We start from the raw sequence: 27,183 nt of genomic DNA on the forward strand, positions 1-27,183 counted from the left end.
GCTAACGATTCTGCTAAAGAAACATTTATAAAAAAAAAAAAATTTTTTTTTTAAACCCTTCAAATTAATAAATTCTCCAAGGTATGAGATAACCAAAATATTCTAAAATATGCCTATCATTAGAGAAAAACCATTTTTAATAACAATTTCAAATTTCGCAACAAAACCAGCAGTTTCAAAATAAAGATAAGTCGATCACGTTGACCATGGTGCTTAGCTGGCATTTAATTTATCAACCCTGAAAGGCAAAGTGGACCTCAACAAAATTTGAACTCAGAATGTAAAGATGGACAAAATGCTGCTTTGCCCAGTGTGCTAATAGTTCTACCAGCTCTAAAAAAAAATCAGTTTTAATGTCAACAATGCTATTAAAGTGTAATATGTAACTAGGGAAAAGTGTTGTGAATTGAATGCTTATGACTGAAACAGTAATGAAACAAAACTTAATCAAAATGAGTATGGATGTGTATATGGATAGCAATTCTCTGTTTGTAGTATATGATGTGGTTTGTTACATGTATATATAATTATGTTACAAACAACTTGAGCTATATAATAGAGAAATAGCTAGAGTTATTAACACTTATATTTCTGATGTGATGCATTTTCAATATTTTCATATTTTTGATATGAAAAAATTTAATATTTAATTTTGAAATGTGAAAGGAATGGTTTTTCCCTTCCTGCTTCATCACTTTAAAACTTAACATAATAAAAATCTGTAAATAAGCACACAGGAAATTTCATTTAAGAATAGAAATTAATAGAAATTGATATGATATAAAAAAATATGCATAGTGGGTGAATTTGAGAGAAAACAACATCCTTCATTCTCCACCCAGGAAGTCAGTAAAAATATCCACCATAAATCAATTTTATTCAACAAAAATTTTGTACAAAGTATTTTAATTTTTAGTCACCAAAAATAAATTATTGAAAAATATATATTTATATTAAATATATATATATATGTGTGTACACACACACATATGTATGCATATATAATATACACGTATATGTATATTTATATATATGTGTGTGTGTGTGTGTGTCTGTGTATGTATATACATACATATATGCATACATATATATATATACAAAGGCATAATGAATTGACTGCTTATTAAAAATTTTGAGAGCTAGGTACATGACATTGTTGATAATGGCAAGAGAACAAAATGTAAATGGCAGACAGGGTACTATAAGAGAAATATGCATGGATGGCAATCATTGAATGCAGAATGTGAAAAGATGTGTTGAAGAGTGGATGGAGAATGCAGGGATCAACTTTTACAGTCGAGATCAATAGGAAAGATTTGACGCTCTCCTTCAGCCAGAAAAATTTGGAAAGCTTTATAAAGCCAATATGTTCCCATCCTCCGTTTTTGGGATGCAGACCATTTTGCTGTGAGACCATAGCAAGTGCCACGCATCTTGTTTGTTAAATTAAAAAGACCTGCAAAAGAAAGTCAAAAGAAAAAAATTGTTAATAATTTAGAAAAGATAGAGGGGAAATGATTTACTAATAATGAAGTTAAAATTTCTCCTCCTCTGAAACCCATTTTTGCTGACCAGGTTACACTGTATTCCAATTTCTTTCATAAGAGTGGTTCTGTGTTAACCTTTTAGTATTCAGGTTAATTTATCAAATGTTATCCACATTTTAAAAAATTAATCTGTATTATCGTGTAGCTTCAAGATTTTGAAGTTGTGTCTGTTTATTTTTAGAATGACATTGTAAGGTTAGTGTGAGAGGCTGGAGCTGGCCAGTTTGACCCTAAACAGGTAGACTATTTGAGCCAAACACAGCGAGTTTAAATTCTAAAGGCTTCCGGTTCACTCTTCCACCATACACTTCAATCTACTTCAGCTCACTTCTACTTACATCATCATTCTTGTTTCATGACTTGTGCTACCATCTGCACCAGGAAGCTTCCCACATCTTTAACACACACACAGAATATCCAATCATAATTCATCTGCTGTCTTACTCCAACCATCCTAGTTTCCAATCTCAAATGACTGCCTAATCAAGGTGACCCAGTCAGCATCAATCTAGCACAACTCCTGCTCCCTAAACCCTCTTCTATTTCAAATAAATTAGTCAGAATTGAATTATTCTACTCAGCAATTATGCAGCATTCTTGATCTGTTCAGGAGGTCACAAAAGAAAATATAAATACATAAATAATGGTGTTTAGTTATTACCAATAGCATCTATAATGCAAGCTTCTCTGGAGTGTGCTTCATCAGAAATGACTCCTTGAAAACAATGGAGGGATATCACCCCTTGTTCATCATTCCAAATGTCAATAATGTGTGATAACTTTTCATCATTCTGAAAAAAACAAAAATAGAATTAAACATAAAATATTTCATCTTAATGTAACAAGTACTCAAGTTCTGAACAAAAATCTGGTAAAAAGCAAACCTTTTGAGATGGGAGGGGAAAAACCTAATTAAACTAGAAAAGCACTCAGAGAGCGCAGACCTCCGCCAAGCAGCTCATTTCCATCCATATACACACATGTTGAAAATTGCCCAATTTCCCAAACCAATGCTGGCAAAAACATAACCTCCTCTCATACTTATCTCGACCATCATCATCATCAACACTGTATCTGCTTTCATCACAATCATCATCAAAACTATGATCACCACAATCACCATCAAAATTACGATCACCACAATCAATTTCTTTACACAGTTGAAAATCCATTATCCGATACTCATGGGACCAAGATTGTTGCAGATTTTTGATTTTTCTAAGTTTGGAGTTTTTTTATTAAAAAAAAAAAAATTGCATCTACAAAACGGAACAGTTTGAGGATAGAAACCAGGTCTAAACACAATAGATTATAGACATACTCTGAATGTAGTTCTATATAAATCTTTAATAATTTCTTTTATACTTAAGACCATCAGAAATGTTAAGATATCAGCCTCTACCCACGTTGTCATGCTCTGATTAAAAGGTCACAGTATAGATTAGATTACTTAGACAAGTTTTGGCCGAAGTTGACTCAAGCCATGTCTAATTTAATAGCACCACCTGAAAGACATACACAGTCAGCTCTGGGGAACCGTAGCCCTTTCAAGCAGAGGGTTATTGTTTTTAGAGACATATCTAGGTGTGGGTGGTTTATCTGGTATTTGTTGGGGGTAATCATCTAGGGATCGTTTGAATGCTGTGAAGTCCCTTTCCTCCTTTATGTGTGTCTGGCATGATGCTGAAGAGAGCAGGGCCAATTGAGTTGAAAGAGTTCTGTCAGTGTTGTGATACGACAGAACATTTCTGTAGTGGACGGATGGCACGGGGGCCAAGCCTCGGACAAATTTTAAAGATGGGCAATGTTGATGGAATATTTTCCACATCATACAGATGATATAGAGCTCACAGTGGCATTTGAGGGAGCAAAGCCTGAGATTTTTGAGTCGATTCCAATAGTCAAGGCTTGTCATGTTGTCCTCCACCAAGCAGTTCATTTTAAGATAGATATGCGAGTAAAATTACTAATAGAGAAATGAAAATAAACTTTGGAAACAGCAACGCCACCATAGGTTACGTGGAAACGATGAACGGGTTTTCAAGGTTTCAAGGGAGATAATCAAAGAACGTAACATTGTAATATTTCATGTAAAGTAAATATAACAAATGAAAAATCCTTCAAGAATCCATAAAAATTCCCACATCACTACCAAAATTTCATCATCTGTTCTTTGTATCATTACCAACTTTTCCTGCAAGTTTCATCAAATACCGTTCACAACTTTTTGAGTTATTTTGCACACAGACGGACAAATCAAACAAATCCCTCCATTTCTGTTGCTTGAAATTATTTCATTATACTTTATTAGAGGAAGACAAGAGATGTCAAAGATGGCAAAGAAAAGTAGAGCAATGAACTGAGGTACTCTACAGTATTTATTTAGTTCTGGCTCTCTCAACTCTAATTTCAAATCTCAACTGAGGTTGGCTCTGTTCTGTGTAGTCAATAAATTAGCAGTAATATGGGGTCACTGATTCAGCTTGAATATACTACCAAGATATGGGCAGACACAGCAACATTTCACTTCCCTTCTTCTTTGGCTTAGTTCCAATATAAGAAAGCAATGCTACAGGAAGAAGGAGAGAAAGAGAGAGAGAAGCTTACCTTAGTTTCCTTGCTGTTGAGACGTTTCATAGCTTCATACAAGTGACTGTAAGGACGATCACGTGTACCTTTGCCAACATAAAATATGGCATATACAAAATTACGGAACAGTTCAGATTTATCTCCTGAAAACAAAAAATAAAATAAAAATAAAAAAAAATAAACAAGCAAGTCTACGGATCAACCTTCATTACTTCATCCATGTTTTCCTAAGTTCTCTCTTGTCCACAAGTTCCATCCACTTTAAGTAATCGGCACTTCTTCATACCGATATCCACATCCATACACATCACATGACCAAACCAGCACACACTTCTCTGTTGCAAACATCTGATTCCTCTTATAACCTAATGTTACTCAACACATTTGCACTTTGTCATACACACAACATGCATACTGATGTTGTGCATTCAATGCAGAATACATGTCCTCTGCATTTGAGGCCCATGTCTCACTCCCATGTAGCATTGCTGTTCATACACAAGCATCATTCAATTGACCTTTCACCCTGAGTGAGAAGCCTTTTGTCACCAAGAAAAGTAATAACTGCTTGAACTTCTTCCATTCTCTTCTTATTCTAGCAACTATACTTTCAGAACTTCCTTCCCAACGAAGTAGGAATTCCAGATTAACATAACTCACCAATTTTAGATGCTTGAAATGGGAGATTCTTGGTTACTCGAGGATCCAGAAGCAGATATGTGAAAAAATGCTTCAAATTTCCACCTTTGCGTTTCTGACTATATTTGGAACTTTCAAACTTCTCCACCATCTTCTGCTCCATCTCAATAGTTTCTGTCCAGTTGGGTAGCTCCCTCATAGCTTGACGCAGAGTGACAGGATAATCTGGTAATAACAGATCAAAGATGAGCATTATAGGTAATAATAAAAAATTATATATACACAACTATTTTATGATATGCCTAGGTTTACTATTACAAAATCACCATTGAATGTATTACTACAACTCAAAGTACAAGACTTGCTATTTTAGGAAACACTACAAGCTTTTAACAAATTTATAAAATTATATGCATGTTCATAGGCACAGGCTGTATAGTTAAGAAGTCCATTTTGCAATCAGGTTTTCTGGCTCATTCCCATTGCATAGAATACTGGGGAAGCATCTTATACTGTGAATGGAATTTGGTCAAAGGAAACCATTCAGTTTTCTGTTGTATATGTGAATATATATGTGTGTGTGAGTGGGTGTGTATATAAATTAGAAAAAAACCCACCTTTTATCAATTCAATAATGAAAATTAAATTATACCATTTAGAAAAAATACATATTATAGAAAGATTAAATATAAGATAAAACATAATATATATATATTTTCAAGAACTTTTAGGCTTTCCGAAAACAGCAAGTCAGGGACCTGTAATATGTCGTAGGGACTACCTTCTCTCCAGAGTATAAAAACAAAAATACTATAAGCAAAAAGCATTATTTAATGTAGAAAAGAAATTAATTAATTAATTAAAATTTTGGGTTGATTTTTCTTGGAGAGGAGAGAGAGCTAATTTCAAACATCTTAAAGAGCAGCATTTTTATAATTTTATCAAAGTACTGAGACATGTTAAACAGATATGAGAATTAAACTTGTATTAATATGTTATTTAAGTAGTAGTAGTAGTAGTAGTATAATCACATGAGTACTTTCAGCATTTAATTCCTTTTGCTTGAGAAACAAATATGAATAAACTAATTACACAAGAATTACACCAAATTTTTCTCGCATAATCTCTTAATACAACAGAGCAAATTGATACAGTGATATTTTGCTAGAATAATAAGCTTAGTAAAATTTTGAAGTGTCTGTGGTTGAATGTTTAGTTATTAGCTATTCTCTAAATGTTAAAACACTATGGAGGGGAGGGGCACACATATAAACCTCTTAAGTCCTATGGGAAGAGTTTGATACGTAAAAAGTAACAAATTAAGCTAAAAATTATCCGCACCAAAATAGATGATTTAATCCATGATTCATTTAGCAAAGTAACTAATTTAATAAGATAATATGGAGTAGCAGAGTAGAAACTGAATGTGATGTAATATCACTTGCCTAAACATTGGGATGATCTTATTTTGCCTTACAAAATCATTATTGAAAGACAAGGATTTTACGATGAAGCAGAAGAAAACTGTTTCATCTTCATAATATGTGAACAGCCAGAAGAAGAAGGGGGCAAAGAAGAAGACAAAATGGACAAGTTAGATGGTTGAATGTCTCTGGAGACACCTTACCTGGGGAGGGTAAAACTTTAGGAGATAGAGTTCCGTTTGCAATAGCCTTCAGGCGATTGATGTACATTCCCCGAGTAGTTGAAGTGATTGGACCTGGATGTGGCAAATCAAAATCTACAAATATTTTCTTCAGACCATCATCTGTAAAAGAACCGTGGCTCTTGAGGACACTTTGTAGCTGTAAAAGTTTTGAATCGGTGAGGGTTTTATCCCTTTTGGCTTTGCTATACGACTTCCAGAATAACTCATCACTGCTTTCACTAGAAGTTTCCTCAGGTGATAAATGCTTTTTAGCGTCCACAGAGTCGTCTGAATGGCTGCTTTCAGGTTCAACAGAAATGCGACGCTCAATAAAATTGATGTGTCTTTCAGGGTCTATGTGTATGAATTTGATATCTTTGTCATGTTTATCTGGCAATTTGATACAGCTCCGATATGTTTCTCCATAATGTACAGTAGCAACGATCTTATTTGCCTGTGAAAGAGTTGGCATGAAGTCAACCTCGTCAAAACCAACAGGTGCTTGCTCATTTTCTTCTTGATATGGAGTCAAGAATCTTTCTATAGAACCTGAAGTTGCTCCAGAAGAACTACAAATGTCCAAGGCATCAGAAAGATTTGGATGTTTAAGGTGATCTATAATGGAACCAGGGTATTTCTCAGAGTAATCAGACAGGTGCTCTGAAAAATTTACAGAGAGAGAGAGTTCATCAGATTTAGTAACTTGTACTGTTGGGAGAGTGGGTTCATAATAAATTGGTGTATCAGTTTGTGTTCCTGAAGTACCAGTCTTTGCAACTGATCGGCCAGGATTTGAAGAAAAAAACTTAGGACTTCTATCAACACTGATAAATGGGCTTTTTCCAGATTTTCTCTCAGATTTTCCACTGGGAAGCAATTTTTTTAAATTAACGATTGTCTTTCGTAATTTTTCAAAACGCTTTGGTGATTTAGAATCATTGGTATAACTAGTAATAGTTATATTAGAAGAATTAGAAGATTTCTTAAGGTGGTTTGGGGGTTTAGGCAAGTGTGAATTGGCTTTTTTAGTTGGAGGGCTGGGTGGGATCCTTAGAATAGGTGTCTGAGTAGAAATATTTTTATTAGCTTTAGAATTCACTAGTTCCTTTTTAATATTTGGCAATTCCTGTTCTAATCCTTTTGAACTAACTGAAGGAAGGACATTAATGGCACACATTGCTGTCTTATTTCTTACAAAACCAATTTGGTCATCATCATTAACATTATTAATAAAGTTTGCTGATGACCCAACATTAACTTTTTGCTTTTCATCAGAAGACACATGAACAGAAGCATCATTGGCCAATCTATTTTTAATCATTGGTTCCTTACCTTCTCGCGTGGGACTTGAAGCAGGATTAGGAAGAGGATCATGAAGGGATGGATACAAAGTAGGACGTTGAGGGCTTCGAGATGATGGAGTCAAAGGATCACTTTTATCACCAGTAGTTCCAGCAACAGCAACAGTAGAAATATCTGTAATGGCATTAAAGTCACTATGGGCTGTTGTAAACTCACTAAACACCTCTGACTTAGGTGGTGCTGACGGCTGTGGCCTATTTGCATTAGCAGCAATTTTTTTCATGTTGATTACATTATCAGAAGAACTGCTCTGAGAGGTAACTGGATTTATGCTACTTATGTTTTGGTCAAAATATTCCTCAATCTTGTAGAGTCCGTTAACCCACATAGTTGTTCTCTTTTCGGGAGATAGAAACTCTTTAGATGCAAGACATTTTTTAAGACCATCAGAAGAGGTAGACCCAGAAGTAACATCTTCTGAAGCAGAGGTGGATGTAAAAGGAGGAATTTGGGGTGGATGACCATCTTTTCCAGGACTCCATGAAAGACTATCATCAGTACTTGGAACAACAACTGCATCAGGTTCGTCGTAGGTAGAGATTGGATTCTGCCAGGTAACAGAGCGATTATGAAAGCCACTGCTGGCAGAGACATATTGCCATTGAGAGTTTACAGCAGATTTATCAAGGGCGCTAGATTGTTCCAGATTTTGATCTTTTAAACTATTAGAAGAATCTTGTTGCACAGTTGAAAAATATTGGCCTTCTATTGACACCATTCCATCTTGAAAAGATTCATAATGTGACTGATCCCCACAATTATCTGTTGGGGATGTGAATCGGGTTTTTAATGTAACTGGTTCATTTTGAGGAATTCTCTTTCTTCTTTGTTGTATATGGTTTATTTTTGAAATACCAAGACCATCTTCCTGCGCTGAGAGGAAATGTGACTGAGAATTGACTGACTTATTTTGATTTTGAGCTAATATGGAATGATGTTTGGATGATGAGGCTTCTGGTTCCTCCCTTACAGACAAATAATGAGACTGAGAAGTAAATGGTTGGTTTTCCCCATGAACTGATAAATAGCGAGAATTAGGAATTTCATCTTCTTGAAAAGATAAGTATTGAGAATCAGCAGGTTTAGCTTCACCTTGGACAGACACATAACGAGAATCAACTTGTTGTAATTGTTCTTCTTCTTCTTCTTGAACTGATACATATCGAGAGTGATCAAGTCCATCTTCTTCTTGGACTGATGTATAGTAAGAGTGAAGATCAACAAGTCTTCCTTGCTTGCGACTTGGTTTACAATGGAGTTTTTTTTTCTCTTCAAATGACACAAAGTGTGACCGAGAAGCAGTTCTCTCAATCCTAAGTGGCACATCATTAGACTTAGAAACAATAGGTTCACTGACCATGTTACTACAATTAGCATTACCTGAAGTTTCACATGAATGGAAATGATATGAGTTTTCAACACAACTTGATGAAAGTTCACCATCATCTGACCGATTAAATTTTTTGACAAGAGGGTGATTTTTCAATTCTATACCAACATTTCTTTTAAGATTTTCTTGATGAGTGTTTGAGATAATGGTACTTCCAACTGCTTTGCTAGCAGGACTGCTGACTTTAGATTTCAGAAGATAGTCCGGTGGTTGCCACCGATAAAAAGATGCGGTTGGTTGTGCAGCTTTCCGTTGGAATTTACCCTGCAGTTCAGACATTACTTGTGAAAATTGTGATGAATGAGAACCTCTTATCTTTTCAGGCTCATTAGAATCTCTATCTCTATCTGCTGAATATTTCTTCTGCTGTGATTCAGGAAGTAGTTTTGGAGGTTTTGGCACTAAACGTTTACAGTCAGGTTCATCAAATGATTGAAACTGAGCAGCACTGGAATTATTAGGAAAGCAAACAAGGTAGAGAGAATCTTCATCACTTTCCCGAGGCAACAGAGCACTGTTATATTTACTCTCTTTTGGGTCGTAACATTTCAATTCAGGTGACACTGACTGACGATGAACTACCTGTTGTGAGTTTACTGGTTGGCATTGTTCACTTGTACTTATGTAGCAAGAATTTTCAGGTGTATTTACATCCTTAAATTGGCTTGTATAGAGAGAGATTGATTCTTGACCATTCTGTTGTGGCTCAGTAATTATCTGATCTTCAATTCGTGACAGCATACTCATATATGCTTCTGCGTCGATAGAAGAATCGTTTCCTTCTTTCAGATTCAGTTCTAACATGGCTTTTGATAATTCCTCAGTATTGAATCGAAAATCTTGAAAACTGCTGAATTCTTGACTATTAGATTGTTCAAATTGATTTTTCAGATAGCTACTGAAAGAATGAAGAGCACTTTCAAATTTACTTTCAAGAGCACTTTCATTGGTTCCATCATCACAAGAAAAGAACTCTTCACTATTTTCACTGCCTGTTGTTCTACATGTAACATAGGTATCAGTAGTAGCACAGCTTACATTTGACTCAGTCCGTTTAACATCCATATTTTGCACTACACTTTCAGTCTCATATAACTTACAACGAGCAATTTGGGGATTAAGGGGCGTGTTCATCACCATGGGCACTGTTGTTTTAGCTGCAATATCTCTGTGACATGGCTTTTGTGTGACACGCCCCCCAAACCGAAAATTTTTGTTCCCAGCTGAAATTTTATTTCGAGATGGTTCTTCCTCTTGTAGAACTTCTGCATGAGTAAGAACCTGTGAATCTGGTTTTCTGAACTCTTGAGTTCTTTTAGATAGAACAGCTTGTGGTTTAGAGCGTGGTGGTCGAAATACTTGTTTTACAATAGTCTCTTCTACTGTACCATCAAAATGATCTCTTCCAGAAACTGTTCTCAAATGCACATTTTGTTGTTGTTGTTGTTGTTGCAACCTTGGTGGTATTTGAACACACCGCACACTAGTTCGATTTTCACAAGATTCATCATCATTACCTGTTAGTGCGGTCAGTTTGGGATATAAATGGCCAGAAGGATGACCATTTTCTCTCGTTCTGCTTGGCTCTTGCCGCTGCTTTTCTTTATTACTGGAGGTTTTTTCAGCATTACTTCTCGGTATTTTTTGATACAGAGAACTAGTTGTATTCGCTACTATTCTATCACACCTCTCGTCAATATACTGTCCTCTACCCCAGCCATTCTGATTGGTTTGTTGGGGCAAATATCCAGTGTGACCAGCAGCAGGATTATAAAACCTGGGATTATTTCTGTTGTGGTTGTTTTCTGTTACATTAGGATATGGTCCTCTATAAGATGGTTCATTACATACTAATTTACCTTTATCATTGTTCTCAGTGTTTAAATACTCAAACCTTTCGTATTTTGCAGGAAACTCTGAGCCATGAGGTGGATTCACGACATAGATTTTCTTGTGGGATTTCTTTTTTGGTTTCAGTTTAATATCAATAACTGAATCATCTTTTGATCTGTTACTGCTTTTCTCTGTTGATTCACTGGAATCCAGGTGAATTTCATATGTTTGGTGACCACGATGTTTTGATTTCTTGATGTTCCTTTCATTCACGTAAATCTTTCCTGAAGGAATATCCATGCTTAGTTTTATATCAACATTATTTGGACTTGATTTTTTATGGACTGAATGTGCAGGCTGTGTTCTGCCTTCTCTATGTCGACCATTCCATAAACGGCTGTGAGTTGGAGGATAACTTTCTCGAACAATGGGTACACTAATGGGCTTGCTTTCATTTATAAGACTTTCATGAAGAATCTGTTCCAGAGAAGCTGATAACTGATTGTTTTCCAGTCTGTTCAGGCAATTACGAAGCTGTTCAATTTTCTGAGCGATCGGAATTTTCAAGGATTGCAATTTTTCCATTTTTCTTTGTAAGTCGATGGACAAATCTGAGTCAATACGTGGAAATACTGGTTTCTGTGGTGTTTCATTAACAGTAATATATAAATCAGAATCTGTTGTAGTATTAGTTGAGCTAATGAGTTCTTCCTCACTGCTAGAAATCTGATCCAAAGAGCTAACATTTGGAGAATCATCATCGGAATGATAACGCCGACTTGGTCGATGACGATGTCTCCGTGGGCTTGAGGCTGTAGGCGTCAGAAACATTTCAGAACTAACTTCTGATTCCTTCTTACTTTTAACCTCAGTATCCTTAAATTTCTCTGGCAGATTTGCAATGTTGCCAGTGCGCCTACGAAGGGCAGGGATCGGTCGGTCAGAGGATTGATGTCCAGTGTTTTTGCTGCTGTATTTCTCCTCATAAGATTCTGTTGAAACAGATTTCCTCATCTCAAACTGTTTGTCTTTACTATGATGAACCAGGCCATTCTGAGTTCTTTTCAGGATGGAAAATGAAGGTTTAGACTTTGACTTTTCCAGAGATTCATATTCTTCAGGATCGCTATCAGCAGTTACATATTGGCTGGCATTGAAGCTCTCGGATGGCATTCGGTGCACATATCTTGAGGATGTGGGTTTTGTCTTCTCATCTAAAAAACAAAATAATAAATTGTTTATTACAAAGAAATATAACTGATGATTTTAGATATTTTCAATAAGTTATTCATTTAGATGATCAGGATTTAATAGGGATAATTGAAATGAAAGTAAATGTATTTGTGAAAATTATGAAGAAATTTGGCTCAATGACATAATTGATTAAAAAGTCAAAGGAACAGCAGAGGATTGTCAAGTGTCATTGCTAAGTACACAGATGAATTTAATGACGAATTGCTGCATGAAACAGATTCTTAATCACCACCATTGTCACTTGCTAATTATGATCCATAACCAGTGACACAATTTCCACAATTACAAAAACCAATTAAGTTTTAATATAAATATATGTAGAAATAAACAAAAAATCAAATGGAAATTGTAGTTGTGATACCCGTGCTGGTGGCATGTAAAAAGACACCACCCGAAAATATTTTGACAAATTAAATTTAAATGTTGAAGTGAATCTAACGGTTTTTGTGTGTTTCTTAAAATGGCTTGTAAGCAGGGAGACAACTCTTCCTCTCATGTGTTGTTGACTGATCAGTCGTAGTTTCGGTAACGTGTGTGTGTGAATGCAAAGACATACATTGTGGACTCTCCAATCGTAGGCGATAGATGAGGGTTCTCCAGATTCTTGCTGAGCAATCTTTCACAGATAATACGTTTTCCTTTTAGTTTACTCTTTCCATCAAATCAATATTGCTTGTACAGTTGCATTTTCGTGCCACATGTCAGATGTTGAAGTGATGGAAGAGCAATGTAAAGTGAAGTGTTTTGCTCAAGAACTCAATGCATCACCCAGTCCAGGAATCGAGATTAAGATCTAACATTCATGAACGCAACACTCTAACCACCAGGCCATGTGCCCTCACTTTGTATGTAGATATACACATATGGTAATATAACATATATTAATCATCATCATCATCATCAAAGTTTAACGCCTGTTTTCCATGCTAGCATGGGTTGGACGGTTCGACCAAGGTCTGGGAAGCCAGGAGGCTGAACCAAGCTCCAATCTGATCTGGCAGTGTTTCTACAGCTGGATGCCCTTCCTAACGCCAACCACTCTATGAGTGTAGTGGGTACTTTTTACGTGCCACCGGCACGAGGGCCAGTCAGGTGGTACTGGCAACGGCCACGCCCAAATGATCTTTTTATGTGCCACCTGCACAGGAGCCAGTCCAGCGGCACTGGCGCGAGTGACTAAAACTCCTTGAAGGTGATGTTGCAGTGTGGATGCAGTCGAATGACTGAAACCACTGAAAGAATAACAGGAAAATGTGCCTCATCTGAAGCTACACAGCAATTCAACTTGCAAATCCTAAACTAATCCAGAGGCCAGATTCTAGTCAAACAATAGCCGAATCACAGATATCCAATCAATTTTATCTCTTGAGCATTTAGATTACTCTGTCAAATGCCTATCTATTCACAATGTTTTGAATTAATTATGCATTATCTCATAGTTTCAAGATTTGATGACGACAACGACGACGCCACCACCACCACCACCATCATTGTTTAATGTCCATTTTCCATGTTGGCATGAGATGGACAGTTTGCCTTGGAGCCGTCCAGACTCCAGCTGTCTTTTGTGGCATGGTTTCTATGGCTGGATGCCCTTCCTAATACCAACCACTTAACAGAGTGTGCTGGGTGATTTTTATGTGCCACCAATACGGGTGTGTTTACACAGCACTGGCACAGGTGCTCTTTATGTGGCACCAGCACCTGAAAGGCCAAGCCTGTATGTGTGGAAGGCAGCAATTTTACTGAGCTTGATACGTCTTATCAAGTACAGCAAATTGCCACATCTTCTGGTTATTTCCTTAGAGAGGCCCAGTGTCCAAAATGACATTGTAGGATGTGTTAGAAGCTGGATCTAGCCAGTTCAAGCATAAAGCAGGTAGAATCTTTGGGTTGGATATGGCCAGCTTAAATGCTAAAGAGTTAAGACATTTACTTACTTAGTGAACAGCTTCGTTTTAATTGTCTCAGGTGGGCATCTAATTTGGATTTCAACTTCTGGGAATGTCTTTGCAAGATTCTGATACAGTCTTCATGTGCATAATTCTGAGCCATATCCAAAGCTGTGTTTCCATCCTGGAATATGAATATGAAAATAAGACATAAAATTCTTGATATTGAAACTTTTTCAATTAAACATCAAACACAATGAAAGCATTTGCTCCATAATTTACTTTTGTCCTTTCTTCTAAATGTTAATACTGGCAATTATTATAAATCAAATAAAAAATAAACCATTTTATATAACATTCAACAGAAATAAATAAGTAATCTGTAGGTGCAGGCATGGCTGTACGGTAAGAAGCTTGGTCCCCAATGGCATGGCCTCAGGTTCAGTTTCATTACATGGCACCTTGGGCAAGTGTCTATAGCCCCAGGCTGACCAAAGCCTTGCAAGTGGATTTAGTAGATGGAAACTGAAAGAAGCCCATTGCATATGTAGGCATATATATTATGCGTGTATGTACGTGCATTAGTGTTCTTTGCATTGACAAAACATGTGAAGGTTGTAAATACATGCCACCCTCATGCAAGTGGTGCCCTCTGTTCTCAATCCTCCATGGAAACTGCATTGATATGGTCATGTGATGTGTTTGGACGAGGACAGCTGTATAAAGTAATGCTGATCCCTAACTGAGGAGGGAACCTGTGGTAGAGGTAGACCCAGAAAGATGTGGGGTGAGGTGATGAAGCGTGATCTTTGAACATTGAGCTTCACAGAGGCAATGACTAGTGACTGAGGCCTTTGGCAATATGCTGTGCTTGAGAAAACCTGTCGAGCCAAGTGAAATCGTAGTTGTGGCCGATGCTGGCATCACATAACTGGCACTTGTGCCAGTGACATGTAAAAAGTACCATTCAGGCATTGGGCCCCACAGAGGCATTGTTGCTGATGTTGGTCTCTTGTAAAATCACCCATTACATTCTTGGAGTGGTTGGCATTAGGAAGGGCATCCAGCCATAGAAACCATGTCAAATCAGACCAGAGTCTAGTGCAGCCTCTCAGCTCACCAGCCCTGGTCAAATCGTCCAATGGACAATAGACATTCAATGATGATGATGTTATTTCTTTATTGCCCACAAGGGACTAAACACAGAGGGGACAAACAAGGACGGACAAAGGGATTAAGTCGATTACATCGACCCCAGTGCGTAACTGGTACTTTATTTATCGACCCCTGCGGAATTTGAACTCAGAACGTAACCGCTAAGCATTTCGCCCGGCGTGTTAATGTTTTTGCCAGCTCACCCACTGAATAGCATACCAGTTCATTGCAGGACTACTCGTTTACAACTGGGCGAACTGGAGCAATGTGAATTGAAGTGTTTTGCTCAAAAACACAATGCACTGCCCAGTCTGGGAATTGAAACCATGATCTTACAGTCATGAATGCAACACCCTAACTACTTGGCCATGCTCCTTCATTTAAACACAGAGGCCATAAAGACTTTATCCTCACTTATAACATGGATGTTCTGTTAAAACAGTCTATATTGCGATATATATACCTTGAGACAAACTCTGATATTGGCTTCTGGTGCAAAATACATCAAAGTGCAACTGCAGTGTAGTTTGTTCCAACAGAAAGTGGGGATAAATATTACCTCTCAGTATTAATAGTGTCTTTGTTGCTAATTATATATTTTGTAAAGACTTTATTTCTATTGAGTAAATTGCCTACTATAAATCATCATCATCATCATTTAACGTCCGCTTTCCATGCTAGCATAGGTTGGACGATTTTGACTGAGGGCTGGCGAACCAGATGGCTGCACCAGGCTCCAATCTTGATTTGGCAGAGTTTCTACAGCTGGATGCCCTTCCTAACGCCAACCACTCCGAGAGTGTAGTGGGTGCTTTTTACGTGCCACCGGCACGAGGGCCAGTCAGGTGGTACTTGCAACGATCTCGCTCGAATCTATTTACACATGCTACCAGCACAAGTGCCAGTAAGGCGACGTTGGTAACGAACACACTCAAAATAAGAAAGAAAATTCCAAAATGTTCATCTATGTTAAGAAGATCAGAATATTAGCTCAGTTTTGAGCCATAGATTTATTTATGGCTGTAAGGACACCACTCCACCGAAATGACTATAGAACTAATTAGTTAGTCACTATTAATGGCATTGTAGGGACAGCGTAAGAGACCAAATCTGGCCAGTTTGAGCATAAAATGGGTAGAATATTTGGGCCAGATATGGCTGGTTTAAATGCATAAGGGTTAAGCAATCTGTGTTTGTCAACAGAGGTAACAACTCCCTAAACTTCTTCCACTCCTCTCTGACTTTAAATAATGGAGGAAAAGGAAAATCTCATAAAAAAATTTTCATCAGCAATGTAAAAGTGAATGGTAAGAGCAAACCAGTAAACAAAACCTTAGGTTAAATAACAAAAAAAAACTTACAGCATCACGTAAAGTTATATCTCCACCATTCTTTAACAGCAGTTTAAGTGTGTCTGTGTTCCCCCAGGTGGCAGCGATATGTAATGGAGTAACTCCTTCCTGGGTCCTGGAGTGAAAAAGAAAAACAGGATAAAATCAGTCTCAAGTTATCACAAGATATCTTTTACAGATAAGTTTGGAACACACATCACTCACTTGCTCCCCCACTCTCACACACACACTTTAATATAGAAAACAAACCATTCCAATATAACCTAGACGTTATCAAAGAAGCTTGAGAGGCGGTTGGATGGAACTTACACTCGCCTCCTTATGAGAGCTCAAAATCTCTTGTAGAAGCATCATCCAACCAAAGTACAAATATATGGGAAATTACCACCTGTATCATCTCTTGTGAAAAGTAGAAGAGTCCAGTTTGCTGGACAGTGTTGTAGAGCTGAAAACGAGGTAATTTCTACTCTTCTCCTCTGGAAGCCATCTGCTCGCGATACCAGAGGGCGCACACTCTCCTGCCCTGATGTAATCTCCAGGGATACAGGCATCCAGCAACAGGACCTCCATAATGCTATGATGGACCGTGAAGTCTGGTGTGGTGTAACATAGGAAATTCCATTGTCTCGACCACAGTCGAACAATGATGATGATAATATGTCCCACATACTTGTAGGAATGGCTGTGGTAAGACGCTTACTTTCCAACCACATGGTTCCGAGTTCAGTCTCACAGCATGGCACCTTCTACTATAGCCTCGGGCTGACCAAAGCCTCGAGTGGATTTGGTAGACGGAGACTGAAAGTAGCCTCAATGTATATACCTATTTGCAGAGCTGGGTGTAAGTCTATTAATCATTAATTAACAAAGCTAACATTTTTGTTAACAATTTAACTTTGAAAATCATCAACGACGGACTAATTAACTTCCATTACATTTAGCTTTTGTTAACTCAAGTCCATTAACCCCAAAATTTCATAAAAACCGGTAAATGTTTAAAAGTTTCTATTGTTTTCAGATTGTCTTAGCATATTTCATATTGTACATGTCATTCTTTCAACCTCAATATAACACCACTTATTATTATAAATAACTTGTAGGACTTTGTTTGACCCTGCATGGATTTGAAACTAAATCCATCTGCTTGTTGCTTGCAAAGACAGTGGGAAATTTCTTAGTCCTGTCAAGAGGGAACAGTGATTGGTGTGTTTCTATTTGATCTGTGGCTTCAGTGTGTCATGGAGAGAATTATGTATATATTGTGTTTTTCATTTTTTTCATTTTTTTTTTACGGCCACTTTATCAATAAACTTTTTGTTAGTTTAATATTAATATTGTGTTTCATTTTGAGTTTTTTTGCTTCACCTTTTTCTTTAAAAAAACCTAAAAAAGGGCCAAAACTATGAAATCAGCCTTTTTTAGGCCCTTTAAAATTTAAAACTATAAAATCAGCATTTTTTAACTCTCAAACAACAAAAAAAAAACATAGTCTTGGGGTCCTCAAAAAGGCCAGAAAAGCTGATTTTATACTTTTGGCACTTTTTAACCCTTTAGTGTTTAAACCGGCCAAAACCCATTGTATCTAATTCCTCTACGAAATCCTTTAAAAAAATAAATAAGTCACGTTAGTGAATTCTCATAGCTTTGAGATAATATGAAGGCTTTTCTTCCGGAAAGCACAGAACTGGCAGAAAAGCAAAATTAACTGAGGTGGATGTCAACAGGGAAAATATTGACTTTCATAAATTGGAAAAAATAAATGGAAGGAAAAAAGTTGGTAAATATTTTGGTTTGAATGCAAATAGCTGTTACATGGAAGCAGGGCATGCTAGAAATAGCAGTCATATCTTTGCTTTTCTGGAAAAAGGAGCCGTTTATGTGTGATTTTGATATCACATTCATTGAAAGCATGCAAAATAACCTGGAAAAGATAAAAAGACCCGCAAAACAAAAGATAAAAAGACCCGCAAATATTGAGAAGCAGCAGAAATGTTTATGCATGAGACTGAAAGCCATTGCTCTTTGTTCTAACTTGCAATACTATCATGATTAGGTTTGTTTTTCACTTTTCAAGGTAAATAAACTTTAGTTATAGACTGAAATCAATGCAACCGCACGGCATCTGTCAATTTAAGAAATCAATATACTCACATTTCCAGGCAGATACACATGTTCATATAACCAACCATTCATTCATTGTAACATATTTTTATGAACATATTCTGTGCTTATGTAATAAAAATTAGATTTCAAGCCATTGCAACCACTCTGACTCTAACCCTAATGTCAACAACGACTGCAGTCAAATATGTGTCCACAACAACAGTTTGACATTAACTCTTTAGCATTTAACCCTTTCGTTACTCTATTTATTTTGAGATGCTCTGTGTTTCTTTCAATTAATTTTAAATATAACAAAGAATTTAGTAGAATAACTTAGAATAACATTAAGCTAGTGTTAGGAAAATAAATTGTGACTAAGGTTTGGTGGAAGATTTTAAATCAAAACTTATGAAAACAAGACATTTGTATTCAGAGCCAAGGCCGGTTTCAACCGGGTTAAGAATTGTTTCTCTATTATATATCTTAACCCTTTTGTTACCATATTTCTGCTGAGGTGCTCTGTGTTTCTTTTAATTACTTCTAAATATAACAAAGAATTTAGTAGAATAACTTAGTTATCCTTAAGCTAGTGTTAGGAACATAAATTGTGACTAAGGTTTGGTGGAAGATTTTAAATCAAAACTTATGAAAACAAGACATTTGTACTACAGAGCCAGAGCCGGTTTCAGCCAGGTTGGTAACGAAAGGGTTAAACTGGCTTATCCAGTCAAAACATTTTACCTGTTTCTATGTTCAAATTGGCCAAACCTATATTTGGCCTTTCACACCTACCCTACAATATCGTTCTAAAGAAATAAACAATCACATATTCAAAATCTCAAAGCTACAAGATAATGCATGATTAATTCAAAACGATGTGAATAAATATGCAATTACATTTGACAGACTAATCTGAATGCCAAAGGGTCAAAGTTTAATGAAATATTAATTTCAAAATGTCAGTATTAGAATATAAGGAAGTTATGGTGTTTATTAAGCAGTAAAGATGGTATAGCAATTAAGCTTTAAGTGAAACCTATTTTCATGAAAGAGAGGCTATGACGAAAGACCGAGTCCTCTGGAGATATGCTGTGACTTCGAAGACCCGACGAATGAAGTGAGTTCATGGCTCGCAGGACAGCCTGCTGTGCTAACCTTGGATCGTAGAGTGACCCGCTGTTCTTGAGGAGACCTATTGAGTCAAGTACGTTAAAACCCACATCAAATGAAAATTGAGAGGAAATAGTAGTTAAGACACCCGTGCCGGTGACATGTTAAAAGAAAAGCACCGTCCGAACATGGCAGATGCCAGCGCCGCCTGACTGGCGTCCGTGACACGTAAAAGCACCAACCGATCGTGGCCATTTGCCAGTCTCCTCTGGCCCCTGTGCCGGTGGCATGTAAAAAGCACCTACTACACTCACAGAGTGGTTGGCGTTAGGAAGGGCATCCAGCTGTAGAAACACTGCCAGATCAGACTGGTGCCTGGTACAGCCTCCTGGCTTCCCAGACCCCGGTCGAACCGTCCAACCCATGCTAGCATGGAAAACAGACGTTAAACGATGATGATGATGATGACATCTAGAAAATACTTCCTTATTTCTTTAGTATGAACCAAAAGGAATATGACGAATACAATTGCCTTTTTTTTCATTACATTTGTATTTCTCTTCCTGCTCGTATTTCATCTAAGCTACTAGGAAATATCATTTATCAAATGATACAGAATCCTGGCACCATTCTCTTTTTTTGTCTACTTTTATCCAATTCTTTTTGCTTACCAAACCAACACCATGTACACCTATGATTCCTGAATAACACTGAGGTAGTTAAACATTTTTGTGAACCACAGTAACACTGACACCTCTTGCTTTCTTTAACCTCAACTGACTCTAAATATATGCAGTTATGATGCTTGTTGCATTAACCGTTTAACATTTAAACCAATCATAATTGGTCCAAATATTCTACCTTTTATGTTCGAACTGGCTCAAACTGGCACGTTACACCTACCCTACTTTGTCATTCTAAAAATAAACAATCACATCAAAATCTCAAAGCTATAAAGTGATGCATGATTAATTGAGAATAATGTGAATAAATAAACTTTACATTTGACAAAGTAATACATACGAGCGCTAAGAGTACCATACGAGTGAGATCATTGTCAGAGCAACAAGCTGGCCTTTGTGCCGGTGGCACGTTAAGCACACCATTCGAACATGATCGTTACCGTGTCGCCTTACTAGCACTTGTGCTGGTGGCAGGTGAAAAATTCGAGTGAGGTCGTCGCCAGTGCCGCTGGACTGGCTCCTGTGCAGGTGGCATGTAAAAAGCACTATTTGGGCGTTGCCATTGCCAGCACCACCAAACCGGCCCTTGTGCCGGTGGCACGTAAAAGCACCCACTACACTCTCGGAGTGGTTGGCATTAGGAAGGATATCCAGCTGTAGAAATTCTGCCAGATCAGATTGGAGTCTGGTTTGCCAGACCTCAGTCAAATCGTCCAACCCATGCTAGCATGGAAAGCAGATGTTAAATGATGATGATGATGATGATGAGACACATATTAATCTATACACATGTAAGTATACACAAAAGAACTCTTTCTCTACAACCCTTACAAACAAAATTCCAATAACCAAGCCCTACTTTTACATGCCACTCAGAACACACCTTCAACTGATGGTTTCTGAAGTTTCCCTATCAGGAATAACTCTCATCATATTTCACAAAGAACCTTAGTAATTCATCAAACAAAAGGTCTTTTCAAAAACCCAAAATGAAAAAAATTTCTGTCCCCACTCTGCCTCTGTCTGTCTCTCTCTCACACACACACACTGGCCACAAAGATTATTCAGTAAACATTAACCCTGAAGTTCAGTCTTGTGCAGGTTAGGTTCACACAATTCTACTGTTAAATAAGTAATTTTAACAATCTACTCCAGATATGATATACCCAAGCCATCCCCCACAACCAACAGAAGTCAAAAAAAAAAAGAAAGAAAGAAAAAAAAGTGAAAATATACTAATAAATAAATAAATATGAAACAATGACAGTTATGTGACATTTAATGAAATTAATATCACCCTGCCCTCATTACAATCTGTCCTATATTTAATCATATACTTATTTACAGAATACACACCAACACAAGCAGCAGCACACACACACACACCTACATGTATATACATAGATATGAACACACATGCACAATACACATACCGTTACCATAATGTTCACTTTTCCCTGCTTGCATGAGCCAAATGGAATTCAATGAGGCAGACTTTCTACTGCCAGATGCCCTGTTTGTCACCGTTCTTCACAGAAAGGTAGCATTCCTCCCATGGCCAGACATATTTTCAGAAAATCAGAAAGGAGGAACACCACTTCAACGACAGTATCATTTGTTTACAACTATCAATATAAAGATGAAGACACACACGCACGTGCACTTACACACACACATACACATGCATATACACACACACACGTGCCTTCCTTGTCTTCATATTATGCAGTACTTGTAAATGAGTGTCACTGTCAGAGACTCAGTGTCATTAATTTCCAATAATCTAAGGTAATGGGGGAAATATTACTTTTGAGAATTCATAGAAAAAGTTCTCAAAAGATGCCTCGAGGGTGGTAGAAGAAGCCGACTCAACCCGCCCAAGGTGAATGTCGCCACAAGTACAAGTTAGTAAATATTACTTTGCCTGGAACAAGTAAGGGTGGTAACAAGAAGGGCATCCAATCAGAAAATTGACCCAATGCTAGCAAGGAAAAGTGGACATTAACCCTTTTGATACCAACCCACCTGAAACTGCCCCTGGTTCCACAACACAAACTTACTGTTTTAACCCTTTTGTTACTGTATTTATTTTGAGATGCTCTGTGTTTCTTTCAATTACTTTAAATATAATAAAGAATTTAGTAAAATAACTTAGTTGTCATTAAGCTAGTGTTAGGAACATTAATTGTGTCTAAGGTTTGGTGGAATATTTTAATGTAAAACTTATGAAAACATGAGATTTGTACTCAGAGCCAGAGCCGGTTTCAGCCGGGTTGGTAACGAAAGGGTTAAAGTGATCTAAATTATAATCTTCCATCAGAATTGTAGGTCAATTTTAACCCTGACACCAGCTTAATAAGGAGGAATTACAACCGTGTTTCGTGGTCTGCTACCACAACAGCTCCTTTATAGGATCCAGTTAGCTCAAGACATCATCAGGAGGAACCACATCCGGTTTCGGCTCCCTACTCCTCTACCGTTTTGACGTGGTGTGGCCACCCCCTTTCGGAGAAAGTTATTTTACTAAATTCTTCATCATTTTAAAACTTCAATTGAAACAAAAGCATTATGTTAACAGAAATAGGGTAACAAAAGGGTTAAAATGGTGGTGGTGGTAGTCTTCCTCCTACCCCGTTGTTTGCCATATGTTTCTGGGTCAACAGCTATGAATAACAATAAAGTTTCTACATTCAAGCATAAATGAACATAATTTTGTTTTTTTTAATAAAATTGTATATTTTTTAGAGAACTGCCATTTTTCAGTGTCAGACTCTAATTGGAGAAATTGACAGTTTGCAACTAGTCTCTGGCACTGCCCTCTTCCCTACTGGCTTAGTCTACATAAACTACAAATAAATACAATCAAACCTGAGTTGTTATAGCTGATTTCTTACATAAGCACAAGGACTAAAACTCAAGTCAATTATAGTGACTCAATTGCTGCAACTTTATTGACCCCAGAAAGTTAAAGTTAAGCTTGGAAGAATATTGAACTCAGAAAGTAAAAGGCTATAAATTAAATACCTTTTTCTTTACTACCCACAAGAGGCTAAACATAGAGGGTACAAACAAGAACAGACAATGGATTAAGCCAATTATATCAACCCCAGTGTGTAACTGGTACTTAATTTATCGACCCCGAAAGGATGAAAGGCAAAGTCGACCTCGGCGGAATTTGAACTCAGAACATAACAGCAGACAAAATACGGCTATGCATTTTGCCCGGCGTGCTAGCGTTTCTGCCAGCTTGCCACCTTCAAAGGCTATAAATAAATACCACAAGGCAACTACTGTCAATCCACTACCCTCTGAGTACTGCATAAATCAGGTATGGGCCACATAAGACATGATCTTCATTAGGTAGGCCATAGTACAAAAAAATTCCTAAATTCACAAGGGCTACATTTTGGCCATGACTTGTATAAATTATCAAGTATATGTAAAGCCTAGAAACAAAGGAACTGCCAGGCTGGTTTGTCATCGATACAGTGTAAGGAACCAACATTCATTTTATGTAGTGCAGCTCTAATTATATATTCTACAGAAGGTAGGAAAGTATTAGCAGCAAAGGAAGGTGAACGGGTCCCTACCAAGAAGCAAAACAAGGTTACAAAACCAATTCAGAGAAACGTTTGATAACAATAAGGTTGGTACCTGCCACTTTAAAACTTCTAAAATAAGCAATGGTTTAGATAAGTAAAGCTGTCTAAGAGCATATAACGTCTGCAATAGAAGATAAACTTAAGCTTCAAGAGTTGCCTACTTCATCTGCACAGTAAATATACTTTCCTTAAATAAATACCAAGAATTTATAATGAGTGAGAGAAGAAAATGGGAAGCTGTGGCATTTGTGCTTCGTCAAGAGCATTGTTAAAGAGTATAATTAACAAAGGAGAAGAGGCAGCTAAGTAGAACTATTTATAATGTTGGGGTTTTTTTTAACAATGTTCAGAGCATTGATAGGGGAATGGAAATGCTGATCAAATCAATTCCAGTAACGAGCTGGTACTATTTAATTGGCCTTGGAAAAGTTGACAAGCAAAATTGGCCTTGTATGGATTTGAACTCAGAATGTAAAAGAACATTATATAGACGCAAGGGTGGCTGCATTGAAGGTGGCAAGCTGGCAGAAACATTAGCATGCCAGGCAAAATGCTTAGTGGTATTTTGTCTGTATGTTCTAAGTTCAAATTCAGCTGAGGTCGACTTTGCCTTCCATCCTTTCGGGGTCAATAAATTAAGTACCAGTTATGCACTGGGGTCAATGTATTCGACTTAATCCGTTTGTCTGTCCTTGCTTGTCCCCTCTGTGTTTAGCCCCTTGTGGGTAGTAAAAAGAATATATATTACATATTTATGTGTTTGTTGTTGCCCCACCTCACCTCCTGACAACCAGTGTTTGTTTGTTCGCATCCTCATAACTTAGCAGTTTGGTAAAAGTAGCAAACTTAAAAAAAAAAAAAACTGGGATTGATTTGGTTGGCTAAAACCCTCCAAGGCAGTGCCCCGACATGGCCACAGTCCAAAGACTGAAACAAGTGATCAACAAAAGATGATAAATGGTCTTGATTTCATAACTTGAACTATAATAGAAACAAAGACAAGCAAAACAACATGGAAACTTTTTAACTAAGGAAAATACATCCAACATTTTAGCGTTTAAACTGGCCATACCTGACTCAAGTATTCTAGCAGTTTTTATGTTCAAACCAGTCACATCTACCCTACAATGTCATTCTAAAAATTCACAATCACATCTTTAAAATCTTGAAGCTACAAAATATCCTTGAAGGATTTTTAGTTTAATAGAATTGATTAAGAACCTTTTCTTTAATTATGTTCCAAATATCACATTAATATGTTGATAAGTAAAAAAAGTTACAGTTGTTTAATGAAACTAGTCTAAATTCATGATCATTTTAGAATTTAATTGAAACTCATGAGGGGTGTATTTTGGTCAGAAATATAGTAACGAAAGGGTTAAACTGGCCATACCTGACTCAAATATTCTAACAGTTTTTATGTTCAAACCAGTCACATCTACCCTACAATGTCATTCTAAAAATTCACAATCACATCTTTGAAATCTTGAAGCTACAAAATATCCTCAAAGGATTTTTAGTTTAATAAGCCTGGTACTTATGCTATCAGTTTCTTTTGCTGAACTGCTAAGTTATGGGGAAGGAAAAACACCAAAACCAGTTGTGAAGCAGTGCTGGAAGACAAGTACAGAAACACAAACATGCGCGTGCATTTACACACACACACAGAGGTTTCTTTCAGTTTCCATCTACCAAATCCACTGATAAGGTTTTGGTTGGCCTACAGCTATAGTAGAAGACTTGCCCAATGTACCAATTGGCACTTTTATTTTCCTACTTTATATACCTTCCACACTTTTTGCCAGTCCACCAGACAGTACTTCCTCTTGACCACCCCACATATAAAGGATAAAGATCCTTCCCAAGTCATATAGACTCATAGGGCCAGTTTCCTGCTTCCCATGGCATATACATTACCCCCACTGGATGGAGCACTGACCTGTAGCAGGATTACTCAATTTTGCCAGCTGAGTAGACTGGAGTGACATGAAATGAAGGGTTTTGCTCAAGAACACAACATGATGCCTGGTCCAGGAATTGAAACTACAATCTTACAATCATGAGTCCAACCACAAAGCCATATGGCTCCATCTTACATATACTCTACAGTTCTCTGTTAGTCTTCCAGATGTCCATCAGCAACATGAATTTACGAAAGGAATATATAATGTAATACACCACGACACCAAGTGAGGATATAATTAGAAAAGTATTGGTTAATGAGAGTTAAAGCATTAGTTAATTAGTAATAGTAACGATGAGAAACAGCTGAAAACCTGTATATGTACACATGTGAGAGAGAGAGAGAGAGAGAGAGATAGACAGAGTTTGAGTGTGTATATGAGAGTGTGTATGTATGAGAGACAGTGTTTGTAAGAGAGACAGACAGACAGTGTATGAAAGAGAGAGAGTGTGTGTGTGTGAGTATGTATGAGATATAGAGATTGTGTGTGTGTGTGTGTGAAAGAAAGAAAAAGGAGAGAATAAAGAGGAAAAGCAAGAGGTGGGAATTATGAGGCTGAAAGAGAGGAAGTGTCCCCGAGGATGTAGGAAGAGTGGGAGAGAGAGATAATGTGTTAAACATTGGGATAAAGGAGAATGGAAGTGCTTAAGTGGTTTTCAGAAGAGAAAGACAGTGTGTGTGTGTGTGTGTGTGTGTGTGTCAGTATGAATAATTAAGAATTTAGGCTAATTCCTGTCATTAACAATAAAGGTGAAGTGACAGGAACCCAGACAAATATGAATAAAATAAGTTCACTACTAAGAACAGTGTAAGACATAAAATAGGTGAATGGCTAAAGATAAAGCTGCCAAACTTTTCAAGAAATCACCCAAATCAACCTCTTCATAAAACTTTTTAGGGCTTCACTGAGTCTTAGTCACATCTTTAGTAAATATATATATGATGGGTTCTCCTGTTGGTCTTGATGTATGAGGAACCGACACCCCGCACTTCCTTTGTCAGAATTATATTGCTTATGTCGAATGTGACATTTGAATCTCGGCAGTGATTTACAAGTACGA

The 27,183-nt window shown here is 37.2% G+C and overlaps 1 protein-coding gene across 3 annotated transcripts in view; it reads right to left on the reverse strand.

Annotated features, from left to right (window-relative positions):
• Window positions 1-1,023: 1,023 nt before the first annotated feature.
• LOC115220343 overlaps window positions 1,024-27,183 on the reverse strand; it is a 79,718-nt gene continuing 53,558 nt past the window's right edge. Inside the window, exons 3-10 of one of the 3 annotated variants that reach the window (XM_036509975.1) lie at window positions 16,671-16,776; window positions 14,203-14,338; window positions 7,756-12,222; window positions 6,403-7,083; window positions 4,797-5,000; window positions 4,155-4,279; window positions 2,209-2,338; window positions 1,024-1,456 (exon numbers count right to left, since the gene is read on the reverse strand). In XM_036509975.1, the coding sequence (XP_036365868.1) occupies window positions 1,284-1,456; window positions 2,209-2,338; window positions 4,155-4,279; window positions 4,797-5,000; window positions 6,403-7,083; window positions 7,756-12,222; window positions 14,203-14,338; window positions 16,671-16,776 (6,022 nt within the window). In that variant the 3' untranslated portion in view covers window positions 1,024-1,283. Of the gene's footprint in view, window positions 1,457-2,208; window positions 2,339-4,154; window positions 4,280-4,796; window positions 5,001-6,402; window positions 12,223-14,202; window positions 14,339-16,670; window positions 16,777-27,183 lie in introns of all 3 variants that reach the window. The other 2 variants (XM_029790447.2, XM_029790446.2) reach the window with 2 other exon arrangements.

The sequence above is a fragment of the Octopus sinensis genome, linkage group LG16, assembly GCF_006345805.1.
Source record: "Octopus sinensis linkage group LG16, ASM634580v1, whole genome shotgun sequence".
NCBI lineage: Eukaryota > Metazoa > Mollusca > Cephalopoda > Octopoda > Octopodidae > Octopus > Octopus sinensis.